Raw genomic sequence first — 18,468 nt, forward strand, 5'->3', positions numbered from 1 at the left:
AAATTGATTGAATTGATTTTTCCCCCTCATCAATCTACACACAATACCCCATAATGACAAGGCAAAAACTGTATTTTTTTGTACACATTTTTGCTAATTAAAAAAATTAAAAAAAATGTAAATATCACATTTACATAAGTATTCAGACCCTTTACTCAGTACTTTGTTGAAGCACCTTTGGCAGCAATTACAGCCTCAAGTCTTCTTGGGTATGACGCTGCAAGCTTGGCACACCTGTATTTGGGGAGTTTCTCCCATTCTTCTCTGCACATCCTCTCAAGCTCTGTCAGGTTGGATGGGGAGCGTTGCAGCACAGCAATTTCAGGTTTCTCCAGAGATGTTCGATCGGGTTCAAGTCCGGGCTCTGGCTGGGCCACTCAATGACATTCAGAGACTTGTCCTGAAGCCACTCCTGCGTTGTCTTGGCTGTGTGATTAGGGTCGTTGTCATATTGGAAGGTGAAACTTCGCCCCAGTCTGAGGTCCTGAGCGCTTGTTGGGTATTCTTTCAGTAGAGTGGTACCCAAGATCAGACCCCATAGGTTAAAAATAGTACATCTTTCAAGACTATAAAGATTAAAATATAGCCAATTATAAAGACGTGGTAAATCTTTCTAGACTATAAAGACTCAAATATAGCTAATTATAAAGACAGAGTGTGGTACAGAATGGTACGGAGGATGAGGCAATAGGACTAAGTGAAGTGGAGTGTGGTACCGAGTGGTACACAAGGAGGGAGTCTGAGCCAGAGTCAGGAGATGGCTCTTGATTGATTATACTGTTATATATGAGGCAATGCATTAGGAAAGTCTTAAATGTATGTGGTTGAGAATGGGTTATGGATCTGCTATGTTTAAACCATATTTAAGTATCAATTGATATGTTTTGGAATAAACAGAGCAAAGCCAGGTGGTGGCTCTGTTATTTTTTACATGAGAAAGTTTGGTTTGGCCACCATTGTATCCAAACTAAATAAATATAGGAGGAGAAGTCTGATTTTGCCATTATTATAAATTAAGAGAGTGGGCGGAGCGGTCAAAATATGAACGTTTGGAGACAATGGTGGAGAAACTGAATTGGGAGGGTTTTAAGCTAAATATATGTAAAACGAGCAGGAATGGACATTGTGTTGTGGGTTAGTTGCTCTGCAGACCAGCTCGGCTTTTGTTGCTCTATGTAATAAAGTCTATCTTGATTCTACAAAAATTCTGGAAGAACTTTGATTTTTAATAAGTATAGTGATAATTTTCCACGACACGCTCTGGAGCAGGTTTTCATCAAGGGTCTCTCTGTACTTTGCTCCATTCATCATTGCCTCGATCCAGACTGGTCTCCCAGTCCCTGCCGCTGAAAAACATCCCCACAGCATGATGCCGCCACCACCATGCTTCACCGTAGGGATAGTGCAGGTTTCCTCCAGCCGTGACGATTGGCATTCAGGCCAAAGAGTTCAATCTTGGTTTCATCAGACCAGATAATATTTTTTCTCATGGTCTGAGAGTCTTTAGGTGCCTGTTGGCAAACTCCAAGCGGGCTGTCATGTGCCTTTTACTGAGGAGTGGCTTCAGTCTGGCCATTCTACAATTAAGGCCTGATTGGTGGAGTGCTGCAGAGATGGTTGTCCTTCTGGAAGGTTCTCCCATCTCCACAGAGGAACTCTAGAGCTCTGTCAGAGTGACCATTGGGTTCTTGGTCACCTCCCTGAACAAGGCCCTTCTCCCCCGATTTCTCAGTTTGGCTGGGCGGCCAGCTTTAGGAAGAGTCTTGGTGGTTCCAAACTTCTTCCATTTAAGAATGATGGAGACCATTGTGTTCTTGGGGACCTTCAAGGCTGCGGAAATGTTTTGGTACCCTTCCCCAGATCTGTTCCTCAACGCTCTACTGACAATTCCTTCGACCCCATGGCTTGCTTTTTACTCTGACATGCACTGTCAACTGTAGGACCTTATATAGACTGTTGTGAGCCTTTCAAAGTCATGTCCAATCAATTACCAATTTACCACAGGTGGACTCCAATCAAGTTGTAGAAACATCTCAAGGATGATCAATGGACACAGGACGTACCTGAGCTCAATTTCGAGTCTCAGAGCAAAGGGTCTGAATACTTATGTAAATAAGGTATTTTAGTTAATAAACTTGCAAACATTGCTAAAAACCTGTTTCCGCTTTGTCATTATGGGGTATTGTGTGTAGATTGCTGAGGAAATTGTTTTATTAAACCATTTTAGTATAAGGCTGTAATGTAACAAAATGTGAAAACATTCAAGGGGTCTGAATATTTCCAAAGGCACTGTAAATACAGTATTTTCAGAATGCAGAGCACAATTTCATCTCACAAGAGGTTAGGATCAATTCTACTGCTTGCACACAACTATCTGGGACCGTATCGAGCGTCTCAGAGTAGCAGTGTTGATCTAGGATCAGATCCCCCCCGGCCATGTAATCTTATTCATTGGGATCTAAAAAGGCTAAACTGATCCTAAATCAGCACTCCTACTCTGAGGCTCTTGATACATACGGCCCCAGGTCTACAAGACAGTCAGAGCCATTAGGACAGTACATTCGGAAAGTATTCTGTAATTTGCACAAAAGAAAAGCCACGAAAAGGCCACGCGTTTCAATGCATGCCATCGGAACCGGAAAGTCCGTATTTTATTGTAAATGTTTACAATTCTACATGTGAGGTTATAGTTTTGACAAGACAAAAAAGAACGATAATAAAATGTAACAAAAATAAATCCATCTGTTGAATAGACAGTGTAGCTCAGTTGGTAGAGCATGGCGCTTGCAACGCCAGGGTTGTGGGTTTGATTCCCACGGGGGGCCAGTATGAATAAAAAAAAAAAATAATGCACTCACTAACTGTAAGTCGCTCTGGATAAGAGCGTCTGCTAAATGACTAAAATGTAATGTAAAATGTATGGGTGGCGACGAGTTGATGCAGAATTCCTTACTATGAATGAGCTGACTGAGTTTTCATTAAACTTGCTTGAGAGATTTTAAGGAGAGAAATCCTTATCTGACATTATAAGCATGAATCTCTGCCATCTCTTACTCTTCAAGCCAAGCTACACAGGTACAGTATAATGTGTGAATAGGATCTCTTGGAAGTTTACTCTCTCATCCTTCCTACATGGCTAAATGGTCCATATGAAAGCATGGACACCATTTCCGAAACAGATGCACAACCGTAGTACTTATCTGTTCGTCATATCTCCACCATAAAGCCAGCGTAGAGAAATATAATGAGTGATGCTAATATCTGCTCACTTAGAAAACGTACTGTACCACAGGCTATAGTGGCATCATCGAAGAACAAGAGTCAATAGCTCATTCATTTACATTTAAGTCATTTAGCAGACGCTCTTATCCAGAGCGACTTACAGGAGCAATTAGGGTTAAGTGCCTTGCTCAAGGGCACATCGACAGATTTTTCACCTAGTCGACTTGGGGATTAGAACCAGCGACCTTTCGGTTACTGGCACAACGCTCTTAACCACTAAGCTACCTGCAGCCCCATTCAACAGTGGTATAGGCTACATTTCACCAACCTAACATTATATGTTTCATCATTTCATTCCCAATTTGATAAGTTGAACAGTGGTAGTAGCGGTGAACTCACACACATTAACCCTTGCCAGTACAGTAGGGTCAATGCTGAAACATGGGATTCTATTGTAGTTATACTGAGGGGGACACAGTCACTAAAAACAGGAAATGACATAAGCAGACCGAGCCCCCACAGGAATTGTCATGGTAACAGAATACCTGTTCATACAGAATTCATCATGTATTACACTCATTCTAATACATTGTTCAGCTCCAGCTCTTTCTGACAAGGTTAAAATGAAAGAATAACAGTTTTAAATACTTTGTAAAAGTGTACAAATCACCTTTCTACATAAGAATACTGTTCGTTCCATTTTCAATTTATCCCCAGACATTCTGATCAATATCTATAACTGCAGATACTTGATCGGAAAACAATACGACAAACATGTAGAGAAACATAAAGCCTTTAGTGTTTTATACACACACAGTGGTCTGGGAAAAGAAGTGTGGAAAGCCTCTTCTCCTGGTATATAAAAGTGCCTCAGATGGGCCATAGAGTCAGTGGTCATAGGCCCATCTGTAGAGTAGTGTTCTTAGGTCAGTTTAAAATCCTTCATGTGGTTTGGTCTCTCAACGTTTCTTCACGTGATTGTTGGTCTCTCCTTGTACAGTCCTATTGAATAAAGCCTGTGTGGATCTGCATCTCAATTGTTGCTCCATCTCAATCATCTCCCATATTACTTAACAGATCAGAGCAGATGAAAGAGAGAAGATGAGGAGAGGTATTGGACCAATGAGATGCAGCCAGTGTCACAGTTCAGGATTGACAGGGGGTCTAAGCCAGGCTTCTCTGTCTGGGCTTGATTCTTGGGTAAAGCTGTTGAGAAAGCAGACACACAAACACCTTATTAGATACATCGGAACACTATCAACCAATCAACCTCTTAATGGAAAGTTATTCAGTAATGTTTAACTTGACGAAACACAGTTCTGACACAGTGTGACTCACCCCCAGAAGGTTCCGAGGGATGTACCCCTCCGTTTCGCCCATGCGCGCCCACCACCACTCGATCTCATCCTCGTCCTCTCTGCGGACGATGGTCATGCAGTCTCCCTCGTGGAACGCCAGCTCGTCAGAATTATCATTGGAGTAGTCCCACAGGCCGTAGACCACGCCCCTGTTCATGATGCCCATCTTCTCCTGCACTCCTGAAGGAGAGAGAGGAGACAGGGTGTTAGTGGAACAAGAACACACACAAAAAGATGCAATGCACACACATTTTTACATTTTAGTCATTTAGCAGACACTCTTATCCAGAGCGACTTACAGTTAGTGCGTGCATACACACACACAGATATATACACGCATACACACAAACGGCAAATGCAGATGACAGCTACAGGTGTACGTCCACATACATCATCATCACAGGCACAGTATCATCAACAACCACACAGCCCACTGTCCTTTCAACGCAAATAGAAACAAAGACTTTCCCCAGACATAACACTTAAGGCTATAGTACCAGTTGTTGTTGAGCTACTGACCGTAGAGGAACTGGGAGCACTGGGTGTATCCCTCCTCCATCTCCTCGCACTTATCCGCTGCCGTCTGCATGTCGCTGTAGGTCATAGCAAACACCGCTGCTCCCGACTCAACCAGGAACTTACACACCTGCACGTTATTACAGGAGGCCGCGCAGTGCAGGGGAGTCCTGAGAGAGAGGGAGAGGAAGAAAGAGAAAGGGAGGGAAGAATGAGGGAGATGGAAAGGAAGAAAAAACATCAAAGCATATATTCCTCAATACTTTCAAGTTAGATGAGTCAGACTCCCTTGCTGGCTTTTGTATGGATCAGAATCAGAGCTGTTGGCAGCGTCCACTCACCAGCCATCGCTGTCGGCTGCATTGACATTGACACCAAACTGGACCAGGAACTTGACGATCTCTGTGTGTCCGGCACAGACTGCGTTGTGGAGGGCTGTGATCCCCTCATCATTAGGCAGACTAGGGTCCTCCACCTGAGATTGGAGAGAGAGGTGGATAAGATCTTTACAACTTGCTTTACACACACACACACACACACAGATAATATTTTACACAATACACCCTCTTGATAGAAATGATCATCAGCTAAGACTACAAAACATTAAGACTACTTCACTTTGAGTGTGATGGTTTACCAGCTACCATGCTACCTGCTATTACAAAAACACCTTACAAATGTTTCTTCACTACACACAAGCACTTGTAAACACTGTTCCTCTGTGAAAATCTTTGTTTAAAAAATACCTTAATAGAGAGCCACTTTAGGAAATAAGACACGGTAACACTACAGTATCTATACATACAGAACTATAGTCTTACCTCGTAGATGATCCTCTGGACCAGGTCAAACTCTCCCTCCAGAGAGGAGTCCAGGAGCAGGGCCAGGGGGTTAAACTTCACCCTCATACTGTGGTCGATCCTCTCGGAGCCAGTCTTTCTCAGGTTGGTCCTCTTCCCCTAGTACAGACACACGGAGGTGAGTACACTTTTTACACAACGTCACACCTTGATGATATCACTCAGCCACGATGAGACACTCTCAACAAGGAAGTGTCTGAGGATGTTCGCTAGTGTCCTGTCCCATCTCTGTATGGATGGAGTTGTGCAAGTCCTTGTGTGTCGCATAGAAAATCTTTTCGCAGTTCATATAAATGGGTTCCAGTCCACCAAATAATAATAAAATGGACGCAATGCATAAACGATTCGATTGAGCATCCAGAGTATCCTTTGAATGCATACAGTATCTACTCAAGATTGAAGGGTCCTGTTCCTTCGACAACTAGCTCAGTACTGATCTGACTCTAACAGAGCCAAATCAGTCATGAAACAAATTAAGGTTTTACTAAACAACCCGATTATTATACAACCAAATTATAGCTATTACTGGCCCCATGAAAGAAAGGGCCCTTTTTTGGGTCTTAACAGGGGTCCATTGGGTTTAGTGGCAGAGAGCAAGGACTGGGAGGCAAAAATGGGTCAGACCATTCATCAACACTCCTAGGGTAAGACCCCGCTGATAAACCTACTTATAGGGGATCAACAATGGAATGCAGCTTGTTGTTTACTTACAGGGCAGAAAATACCCAAAGCTCATTTCAATGTCACCTTTGGACGGGGGAATGTGAATGCTTACTGAAATGCAGCTGTTTTCTTGTCCGATTAGGGCATAATAAACAGGTTCCACTTCCTACTATACCTGATCAGGATTACTGTGCTTATCTAACCAGGGAGAGGGTGGAGTGGTTAGCCAGGGCGAGGTGAGGTCAACAGAGGTGAACATGTACTGTATAACCTGAACAGTCAGAACAACCCCATGATAATCAACCAGTGAGGCATACAGTACTGTAGAGTATAGTACAGTTGGCTATTGTTAATATGGCTTAGGACTGTGATGTTAAAGCTATTTGCAGCAAGTAGAGAGGTTGTGTCTGATTGTGGGCTAGTGTTTATGGGTGTCATGGAAGGCACTTAAAATTAAAACAGTGCAACTAATAGGTTCCTTACCGGTGGCAATGTGACCTGTCCGGTGACCTCCGGTGCCTGCATGCTGAAGGTGTCCTCCCCCAGGATCTCCTGCTCAGCCCCGCTGGGGTAGGGTGGTGGAGGGTAGGGGGGGAACTCTTCCATGAAACTCTCTGGAGGAGAGTGCAGGCTGGGTGGGCTGGGCTCCTCCATGCCTGCAGCAGCAGGGGGCGGTGGGGGGACCCGGGGCTGGTCAGGTCGAGGGGCAGGGTGGGCTGGATGAGGAGGGGGGGTGAACTCCTCTCTGTCTCCCTCTGGGATGGCTGGTGGGGGAGTCATCTCTGCTGGGGGTGGGGGTAGGAGGTTAGGGGTGGGGGGAGGGACTTCACCCGCCTCCAGTTTTACACTTTCCAGTTGGCTGCTCTCTCCACCAATCTGGGCACCTGGAACACCAGGCACCGCCCCTCCCTCCTCCTTCACAGCCTCGGGTGTGGTGGGCGTAGTGAGGATGGTCTCCATGGCAGCCAGCGTGGTCTTCTGATAGAGCAGTTTCTGGATGTTGGGTCCTGCTGGGCCCTCGGGCTCTGTGATGGAGCTGCGTTTCTTCAAGGGCCGTGGGGCATTGTACAGCTTCTTCCTGAGGGCCTCCAGGTCCCCGTCACTCTGATGGCGGTAGGGGTTAGAGATGAAGGGCAGCAGCTTGGTTGGGCTGAGGGGGCGGGGGGTGCGCTCTGTCTCCCCCTGATGGCCCTCGGTGGAGGGGCCCTGATGGGCCCCGTGGTCCACCTCAGAGAGCTGGTCTGGGGAATGCCGCTGCTCGCTATACGGGTTCTCTGGGTGCTGGGGGCCACCACCGGAGATCACAGGCTTACCGTACACTACACACACACAGAGACACACAGAGAGTAGGTCAGACTATAAAGTGGGCTTCGAAAATACCATTAACTAGACAACCTATTTTCCTGCTGGTACACAACACTACTCCAGGACAAGCATTGAAGAAAATATATAGTTTCAATCTATTGTTGTTGAGCAAGGCAACACACAGCTTAAAATGTTCATAGTGGGAGTAGCCTAGGTAACAGATGGCTGTGCTCCTGACTGCATGGCTGAGCTGTGGTGTGTCAACATGTGTCAGCCAGGTCAGGTTGGTGGATTTGCCTTGAGGGAGATCCACAGGGATGACACGCGCACCCTGGCCTTATGGACTCTTAGTGAAGTGTGCAAGTACACAAAATACCTAACTTTTACAAAATAAGACACAGCCACTGTCAGAAAGGCCCAAAAGCTTCTTCTGATCATGTGACCTGACCAGGAAAAACTCCAGATTCTCGTTATATCCTATACGTATGTCGTCTTATCATAACTAGGACCACACATTTTCCCTAGCCACGGCAGACTCTAGAGAGTTCATTTCCTCTGCTTCACTCAAGGGGAGGAATCCCACAGGGCTGAGACGAACTCATTATAAACCTAACGTTAGTTAGATATATCTGCGTATGTGCAACCCGTTAATAGTAACAGGGTAATGAGGAGGATTGCTTTAATGTTTTATTTAACGATTAACATGCCTCAGGGCTTATTACCTTTAATTAGATTCACTAACTGCAGCTTGAGTCAGGACCCTCTCCGCTGGCTAAATGAATCACTGTACTCTCCAAGGTACTTAGCATAGGACTGACGTCAGCCTGCTTTAAACGCTCTGTTAGGAGTTACTCTACCAGTCAGTGTAGAACAGAGAAAAGAACAAGAGCAGAGACAAGACTGTTTCTACTACTCTGGTATTCAGTGAAATGCTTTGGAGCCATGGTTCACATATCGGCCTTGATTGACAAAGTCATATTGTGAAATCAATCCTATTCCTTCATTTTTAAGACAAATAGAAAAATGACTCCAGACAGACAGTAGTCCAGATACAGTGGACAGGAACTGAAGAGGAACCAGAAGGTAGTCTTACCACTGACAAATCCGTTGCCTCGGCTCTGGCTCCTGTTGAGAGACCCCTGTATGGCCGGTGGGTAGGGCTTGCCTGGGGTTGGCTGCTGGGTGTACATGGAGTAGATGGAACTGGCTGCCAGGGTCTGGGGCTTGCTCATGTCTTTAGGTAGCTCTGGAGTGAAGGGTCTGACGGTGGCCGCCAGAGGGGGGTCCTGCTTGGAGGGCAGGGGCAGGGTCTGGCTCTGGGAGTGGGGCAGGGGCAGGGGGACACGGGTCTGGGCCGTCTCCTGGGGCTGCTGGTGCTGGCTGGGGGGCTTGGCCTTGGGGAAGGTGCCAGCGTTGAGGCCTGGCTTGCCGTAGGGGGCGCCACTGGGGGCTTTGGGTTTGCTGGCGACGGGTGGAGGAACCTTGACTGCAGCTTTAGGAGCAGACTGGAGAAAGGAGTAGACAGAGGAGCTGGTTAGATGACAGATAGGTACTCACATACTACACACACAAACATACCACCCACACACTCCTGATGTCAAGAGTTAATGTCAATGATACTTACATTACAGTTAACCCATTACAATACAACAACGTCTCATTTAACCCCATTACTCACAGGCTTACACTCAAATCTCTGCATGGAACAACATCATTGGGAATCAAATGTCCTGTTAAAGGTGTACTGTGTACATGTGCTTGTATGGTAGGTACATATGTGTGTGTGCATTGGCAAAACTGCTCAAAGCTGTTGGTAGGAAGGTTAGCACGTATTGGATTCAGTTCAATTAAAGTTCACGTTTTCAACTTTCTGGACACCAGCCATTTTGGGTCTGCAGTAAAAGTAGCTAAGTGGTCATTTTGGTTCAGTTGTACTGTTCCTACCTGGGCGTCTCTGACCAGGTCGTCACTGCTCTGGTTCTTGCGGAGGGAGGAGGCAGACACCTCAGTTGGCTCAAACATGGAGAACGGACGCACCCTCCTGTCCCTCTTCATCCCCTCCGTCTCACCTACACACAACACCACCACGAGTGTTACCATAACAACATAAGAACTAGACCCAAACAGGGAAAACAATGGCACAACCCTATCTGGACTGTGAAACTAATTAAGTGCATATTCAAGAGTTTGTGTGGGCTCACGGATATGATTTGGCCACTACATATCTGGTGGTGGTTACCTTGCTCTGTGTTGGGGCTGGAGTGAGAGGTCATTCTGGGCAGTATGGAGGATGACCCGTGACTACTGCTGTTGGACTCTGGTCCTGAAGAGCCCCACTCTGCCAGCTTACCTGAGAGAGGGGGGTGGTTAGGCAGTTGTGGTTTAAGGGGCGTTTTATAACAATACTTTCAATTCAAACCAATGGAAGGTCAAATATGTTTAGACAAGGTCCGGCCGAAGCTGGGCTATAATAGCAATACAGGAAAAACCCTGTGGCAGGGACTTCCCTTTTCTCAGCAAAATTAAGACAGTACAGTACGGTTTCCCAAACTCGGTTTTGTTTTTTGCCGTAGCACTACACAGCTGATTAAAATAGCCAACTCATCATCAAGGTTTGATTATTTGAATCCACTGTGTCGTGCTAGGGCAAAAAGCAAAACGTGCACCCGGGGGGGGGGGGGGGGCCAGGACCGAGTTTGGAAACCCTGCAGTACAGGAGTGCAAAATGTGGTAAAACTAGCTAGTTCTTCCTATCTTTCACGTTTCCTCAATAACTGATTTAGACCTGATTGGGCCAGTCTGAAACCACATGGTTGTCAGACCGTCAGTTCTGCTGGAGGTAATGTGTTTGTTCCAACTGACCCATTTAGAAACGCTGCTGAATCCAGTGTGGAAAGGAAATGTGAACAGGCACAGTTTAATTCAACAAACAGGCAGTATAGCCTCACAGCAACACAAACAGAGATCTGGCAGAAAAATATTAAATAAGAATGTATTTTTGTGTTCTTCATAACAAACATACACACTCGCACACACACCTACATACACACACAACTAAGACCATATAGCATCCACTGAAAGGGTAACACACAGCAAGCACAAGCTGACACACACAGAGAGAGAGAGAGCACACACACACACACACACACACACACACACACACACACGGAGTGTGTACCTTTTCTCTTAGCCCGCAGTTCTTTCAGAGGATTAAGCAAGAACATGGCTTCTAAAATAAACACAAAAATGCACACGAGAGACAAAAAGTAGAGGAGCCTTAGATATCCAGATATCCAGTGTTGAAGGTCCGGTCCGTTATAGGCCCGAGCAGGTGGCCCAGTGTGAGCATGGTGAGGGGTGCAGATGGCCTGGCTGGACCTGGGACCAGGCAGGGACCCTCCCCGTTAGTCTGCAACCCGATGGAGAAGAGCTCTGGAGGGGTTTGGACTGGCTGCAGATTCCCCTCTTCCCTCCCCAATCTGTTCCTCTCTTCTTTCCCACTGCATATTGGCTCATCACGCAGAAGTGATTGCATGCAACATCACAGCAGACTGGGGAAAACCTGTTACTTTAACTCCTGCGTTTCCCTGGTTTCCGCTGGAGAATGACATGTAAAGGAAAAGATGGACCGATGAGGAAGAGGAGAGGGGGGTGGAGAGAAAGGGAAGGTGCCTCGTGGTGCTGTGTTGTTTAGCGGTTGAAATCACTAGTTTTGGTGTCATATCATACATTTTTTATGACGCCACCCCCTGTCCCTCTTACACTCACACCAACACACACCTTCTACTGGGGGAGTTATTTGATGCGGACTGAACGAGTGAGACTGAGTTGAGTAGAGAATGAAAACAGGCCAACGTCTGTAAATGGGCTTTCACTGGTTGTCTTGGCTGTGTGTGTATCATTAGTGTTGTCTTCATGCAATTTGACTGAATCAAAGCCCTTAGTGTGAGCATTAGGGTCCACTCCATTTCAGTCAATTCAAAAGGTGAATGAAATTCATGAGTTAAAAGTCCTCATAGGAAATAATGGGTTGATTGAGATTATGGGATTGAGCCTATTAAATCTCTCTACCGGTATTCTATTCAGCGAGAATGAGTCAAACCTCCACGGGATCGGTGTCCCGTATACGGGACGATTGAGCTAACGTGCGCTAATGTGATTAGCATGACTGCTGTAAGTAACAGCAAACTTTCCAGGACATGGACAGGTCTTATATGGGCAGAAAGCTTAAATTCTTGTTAATCTAACTGCACTGTCCAATTTACAGTAGCTATTACAGTGAAAAAATATCATGCTATTGTTTGAGGAGAGTGCACAACAACAAAAAACATATCACGGCAACTGGTTTAATACAGTCACCTCTGAAGGTAAATAATGTAATTACATTCAGTAATCTTGCTCTGATTTGTCATCCTAAGGGTCCCAGAGATAAAATGTAGCATGGTTTTGTTTGATAAAATCAATTTTTATATTCAAATGTAGGAACTGGGTTCTACAGTTTGAACCAATGCTGTCTCTGGCTCCACACCGCCCCGCCATCTAGATGTGTGAAAGTTAGTGTATAAGCTAATGATCCATCATGTATGACATTCCTGGGAGTGTGTAAACTTACATTTTGTATTGCCATATCATTTTTGTATGTTCTCTAAAGTTATGTACTTGAAATTGTATCAATTGACCAATTTGGCACATTTGGGCAGACTTGATACAAAATAGTCCAGTATTGCAACACTTCACTGGATCAATCTGAAACTTTGTCCACACACTGCTGCCATCTAGTGGCCTAAATCTAAATAGCGGCTAAACTCCAACATTATATTGTGGCCTTTCTCTTGCATTTCAAAGATCATGGAACAAAAAAAAAAGAATAGAAAATGCATGTTTTTTGGTTTGTATTATCTTTCACCAGATCTAATCTGTTATATTCTCCTACATTAATTTCACATTTCCACAAACTTCAAAGTGTTTCCTTTCAAATGGTATCAAGAATATGCATATCCTTGCTTCAGGTCCTGAGCTATGGGCAGTTAGAAAAGGGTCCGATCCTTAAGAGGTTAATCACAAGTGAGTAAAATACTACTGGATTTCTTATTCCTACTGAGATGCACTGTAGAATACATGAAATGGGGCCGAGCTCTCTGCCATCCAGGACCTCTATACCAGGCAGTGTCAAAGGAAAGCCCTAAAAATGGTCAAAGACTCATGCCACCCAAGTCATAGACAGCGAAGATAAACATTTTTAGTTTTAAAGTTAATTTCCTGCAATTCTGCACATTTTGCCATGTGGCGTAGAAAAAATGTTGCCGTTTTACAGCACATTTCCTGCAATTCTACACATTTTGCATAGGGTGGAGGCACATTTTTATATAACTGATTATCAACGACCCCACCCCAGTCGGTAATTCGACCACGCTTACTACAAGTTTAGATAGCTGGCTGCTAGACTAACTTACAATCAAAAAATAATAATGCTGGCATGGGCTAATTGAGTGACTGCTGATGCACAACCACATTTTAAAATTGCACCTTGTGTTCTATTAACCCAACTCTCAACAGTAAGTTGAGACACCGACTGAGTTCTCAAAAAAAGTATATATATATATATATATATATATATATATATATATATATATATATATATATATATATATATATATATATATATATATATATATATATACAGGTAAAAGTCAGTAAATTAGAATATTTTGAAAAACTTGATTTATTTCAGTAATTGCATTCAAAAGGTGTAACTTGTACATTATATTTATTCATTGCACACAGACTGATGCATTCAAATGTTTATTTCATTTAATTTTGATGATTTGAAGTGGCAACAAATGAAAATCCAAAATTCCGTGTGTCACAAAATTAGAATATTACTTAAGGCTAATACAAAAAAGGGATTTTTTAGAAATGTTGGCCAACTGAAAAGTATGAAAATGAAAAATATGAGCATGTACAATACTCAATACTTGGTTGGAGCTCCTTTTGCCTCAATTACTGCATTAATGCGGCGTGGCATGGAGTCGATGAGTTTCTGGCACTGCTCAGGTGTTATGAGAGCCCAGGTTGCTCTGATAGTGGCCTTCAACTCTTCTGCGTTGTTGGGTCTGGCATTCTGCATCTTCCTTTTCACAATACCCCACAGATTTTCTATGGGGCTAAGGTCAGGGGAGTTGGCTGGCCAATTTAGAACAGAAATACCATGGTCCGTAAACCAGGCACGGGTAGATTTTGCGCTGTGTGCAGGCGCCAAGTCCTGTTGGAACCTGAAATCTCCATCTCCATAGAGCAGGTCAGCAGCAGGAAGCATGAAGTGCTCTAAAACTTGCTGGTAGACGGCTGCGTTGACCCTTGATCTCAGGAAACAGAGTGGACCGACACCAGCAGATGACATGGCACCCCAAACCATCACTGATGGTGGAAACTTTACACTAGACTTCAGGCAACGTGGATCCTGTGCCTCTCCTGTCTTCCTCCAGACTCTGGGACCTCGATTTCCAAAGGAAATGCAAAATTTGCTTTCGTCAGAAAACATGACTTTAGACCACTCAGCAGCAGTCCAGCTCTTTTTTTCCTTAGCCCAGGTGAGACGCTTTTCGCGCTGTTTCTTGGTCAACAGTGGCTTGACACGAGGTATGCGGCAGTTGAAACCCATGTCTTTCAAGCGTCTCTTGGTGGTGGATCTTGAAGCCCTGACTCCAGCAGCTGTCCACTCCTTGTGAATCTCCCCCACATTTTTGAATGGGTTTTTTTTCACAATCTTGACTAGGGCGCGGTGATCCCTATCGCTTGTACACTTTTTCTGACCACAGTTTTTCCTTCCCTTTGCCTCTCTATTAATGTGTTTGGACACAGAGCTCTGAGAACAGCCAGCCTCTTCTGCAATAACCTTTTGTGTCTTTCCCTCCTTGTGCAATGTGTCGATGGTCGCCTTTTGGACAGCTGTCAAATCTGAAGTCTTCCCCATGTTTGTGTAGGCTTCAGAACTGGACTGAGAGACCATTTAAAGCCCTTTGCAGGTGTTTTGAGTTAATCAGCTGATTATTTTGTGGCACCAGGTGTCTTCAAAATGTAACCCTTACACAATATTCTAATTTTGTGACACACGGAATTTTGGATTTTCATTTGTTGCCACTTCAAATCATCAAAATTAAATGAAATAAACATTTGAATGCATCAGTCTGTGTGCAATGAATAAATATAATGTACAAGTTACACCTTTTGAATGCAATTACTGAAATAAATCAAGTTTTTCAAAATATTCAAATTTACTGACTTTTACCTGTATATATATACACACACACATACATACATACATACATACATACAGTGGGGAGAACAAGTATTTGATACACTGCCGATTTTGCAGGTTTTCCTACTTACAAAGCATGTAGATGTCTGTAATTTTTATCATAGGTACACTTCAACTGTGAGAGACGGAATCTAAAACAAAAATCCAGAAAATCACATGTATGATTTTTAAGTAATTAATTTGCATTTTATTGCATGACATAAGTATTTGATACATCAGAAAAGCAGAACTTAATATTTGGTACAGAAACCTTTGTTTGCAATTACAGAGATCATACGTTTCCTGTAGGTCTTGAACAGGTTTGCACACACTGCAGCAGGGATTTTGGCCCACTCCTCCTTACAGACCTTCTCCGGATCCTTCAGGTTTCGGGGCGGTGGCTGGGCAATATGGACTTTCAGCTCCCTCCAAAGATTTTCTATTGGGTTCAGGTCTGGAGACTGGCTAGGCCACTCCAGGACCTTGAGATGCTTCTTACGGAGCCACTCCTTAGTTGCCCTGGCTGTGTGTTTCGGGTCGTTGTCATGCTGGAAGACCCTGCCACGACCCATCTTCAATGCTCTTACTGAGGGAAGGAGGTTGTTGGCCAAGATCTCGCGATACATTGCCCCATCCATCCTCCCCTCAATACGGTGCAGTCGTCCTGTCCCCTTTGCAGAAAAGCATCCCCAAAGAATGATGTTTCCACCTCCATGCTTCACGGTTGGGATGGTGTTCTTGGGGTTGTACTCATCCTTCTTCGTCCTCCAAACACGGCGAGTGGAGTTTAGACCAAAAAGCTCAATTTTTGTCTCATCAGACCACATGACCTTCTCCCATTCCTCCTCTGGATCATCCAGATGGTCATTGGCAAACATCAGATGGGCCTGGACATGCGCTGGCTTGAGCAGGGGGACTTTGCGTGCGCTGCAGGATTTTAATCCATGACGGCGTAGTGTGTTACTAATGGTTTTCTTTGAGACTGTGGTCCCAGCTCTCTTCAGGTCATTGACCAGGTCCTGCCGTGTAGTTCTGGGCTGATCCCTCACCTTCCTCATGATCATTGATGCCCCACGAGGTGAGATCTTGCATGGAGCCCCAGACCGAGGGTGATTGACCGTCATCTTGAACTTCTTCCATTTTCTAATAATTGCGCCAACAGTTGTTGCCTTCTCACCAAGCTGCTTGCCTATTGTCCTGTAGCCCATCCCAGCCTTGTGCAGGTCTACAATTTTATCCCTGATGTCCTTACACAGCTCTCTGGTCTTGGCCATTGTGGAGAGGTTGGAGTCTGTTTGATTGAGTGTGTGGACAGGTGTCTTTTATACAGGTAACGAGTTCAAACAGGTGCAGTTAATACAGGTAATGAGTGGAGAACAGGAGGGCTTCTTAAAGAAAAACTAACAGGTCTGTGAGAGCTGTAATTCTTACTGGTTGGTAGGTGATCAAATACTCATGTCATGCAATAAAATGCAAATTAATTACTTAAAAATCATACAATGTGATTTTCTGGATTTTTGTTTTAGACAGTTGAAGTGTACCTATGATACAAATGACAGACCTCTACATGCTTTGTAAGTAGGAAAACCTGCAAAATCGGCAGTGTATCAAATACTTGTTCTCCCCACTGTATATGTATATATGTGTATATATATAATATATATATACACATATATATATATATATACACATATACATACACACACACACACACACACACACACACAGTACCAGTCAAAATTTGACACCTACTCATTCAAGGGTTTTTATTTTTTCTTTAAAATAGCCAATCTTTTCCTTGATGACAGCTTTGCACAATCTTGGCATTCTCTCAACCAGCTTCATGAGGAATGCTTTTGCGGTCCTCATGAGAGCCAATTTCATCATAGCGCTTGATGATTTTTGCGACTGCACTTGACGAATCTTTCAAAGTTCTTGACATTTTCCCGGATTGACTGACCTTCATGTCTTAAAGTAATGATGGACTGTCGTTTCTCTTTGCTTATTTGAGCTGTTCTTGCCATAATATGGACTTGGTCTTTTACCAAATAGGGCTATATTCTGTATACAACCCCTACCTTGTCACAACACAACTGATTGGCTCAAACACATTAAGGAAAGAAATTCCACAAATTAACTTTTAACAAGGCACACCTGTTAATTGAAATGCATTCCAGGTGACTACCTCATGAAGCTGGTTGAGAGAATGCCAAGGCAAGAATCTCAAATCTCAAATATATTTGGATTTGTTAAACACTTTTTTGGTTACTACATGATTCCATATGTGTCCTGCTCTGTGTACAATGTAGAAAAAAGTAAAAATAAAGAAAAACCCTGGAATGAGTAGGTGTGTCCAAACTTTTGACTGGTACTGTATATACATACAGTGTGTAGGTGTGTACACACAAAAAATATATAAAAATGCAACATGAAACAATTAACGATTTCACTGAGTTACAGTTCATATAAGGAAATCAGCCCTAATCTATGGATTTCATGAATGGGCAGAGGCACAGCCACTGGGGAGCCAGGCCCAGCCAATCATAATGAGTTTTTCCCCACAAAATGGCTTTTTTACAGACAGAAATACTCCTCAGTTTCATCAGCTGTCCAGGTGGCTGGTCCCAGACTATCCCACAGGTGAAGAAGCCGGATGCGGAGGTCCTGGGCTGGCGTGGTTACACGTGGTCTGCGGTTTTGAGGCCGGTTGGACATACTGCAAAATTCTTTTAAACGGCGTTGGATGCGGCTTATGGTATAAAAATGTACATCCAATTATCTGGCAACAGCTCTGGGTGGACATTCCTGCAGTCAGCATGCCAATTGCACGCTCCCTCAAAACTTGAGATATCTGTGGTGATGTGTTGTGTGACAAAACTGCACATTTTACAGTGGCCTTTAATTGTCCCCCGCACAAGGTGCACCTGTGTAATGATGATCATGCTGTTTAATCAGCTTCTTGATATGCCACACCTGTCAGGTGGATGGATTATCTAGTCAAAGGAGAAATGCTCACTTACAGGGTTGTAAACAAATTTGTGCACACAATTTGAGAGAAATAAGCTTTTTGTGTGTATGGAAAGATTCTGGGATTTTTTATTTCAGTTCATGAAACATGGGACCAACGCCTTACATGTTGTGTTTATATTTCTGTTCAGTATATATACACACACAGTACATATTTTTTGGTGGAAAATTGGTCTGCGGGTCTACAAAAGGGCCGCCAGTTGCCCATCCCTGATCTACA

General features: G+C 44.0%; 1 protein-coding gene across 4 annotated transcripts in view; it reads right to left on the reverse strand.

The window, feature by feature from the left end:
- Window positions 1-2,620: 2,620 nt before the first annotated feature.
- Window positions 2,621-18,468, reverse strand: part of tp53bp2a (tumor protein p53 binding protein, 2a) — a 50,683-nt gene continuing 34,835 nt past the window's right edge. For all 4 annotated transcript variants that reach the window (XM_084153391.1, XM_084153390.1, XM_084153389.1 and 1 more), the window contains 9 exons: window positions 10,164-10,274; window positions 9,869-9,993; window positions 9,018-9,429; window positions 7,103-7,938; window positions 5,918-6,055; window positions 5,438-5,571; window positions 5,100-5,266; window positions 4,561-4,760; window positions 2,621-4,428 (listed from right to left, as the gene is read on the reverse strand). In XM_084153391.1, the coding sequence (XP_084009517.1) occupies window positions 4,387-4,428; window positions 4,561-4,760; window positions 5,100-5,266; window positions 5,438-5,571; window positions 5,918-6,055; window positions 7,103-7,938; window positions 9,018-9,429; window positions 9,869-9,993; window positions 10,164-10,274 (2,165 nt within the window). In that variant the 3' untranslated portion in view covers window positions 2,621-4,386. The remainder of the gene's footprint in view (window positions 4,429-4,560; window positions 4,761-5,099; window positions 5,267-5,437; window positions 5,572-5,917; window positions 6,056-7,102; window positions 7,939-9,017; window positions 9,430-9,868; window positions 9,994-10,163; window positions 10,275-18,468) is intronic.

This window comes from Coregonus lavaretus (assembly GCF_964263955.1).
Source record: "Coregonus lavaretus genome assembly, chromosome: 36".
NCBI classification, from domain to species: domain Eukaryota; kingdom Metazoa; phylum Chordata; class Actinopteri; order Salmoniformes; family Salmonidae; genus Coregonus; species Coregonus lavaretus.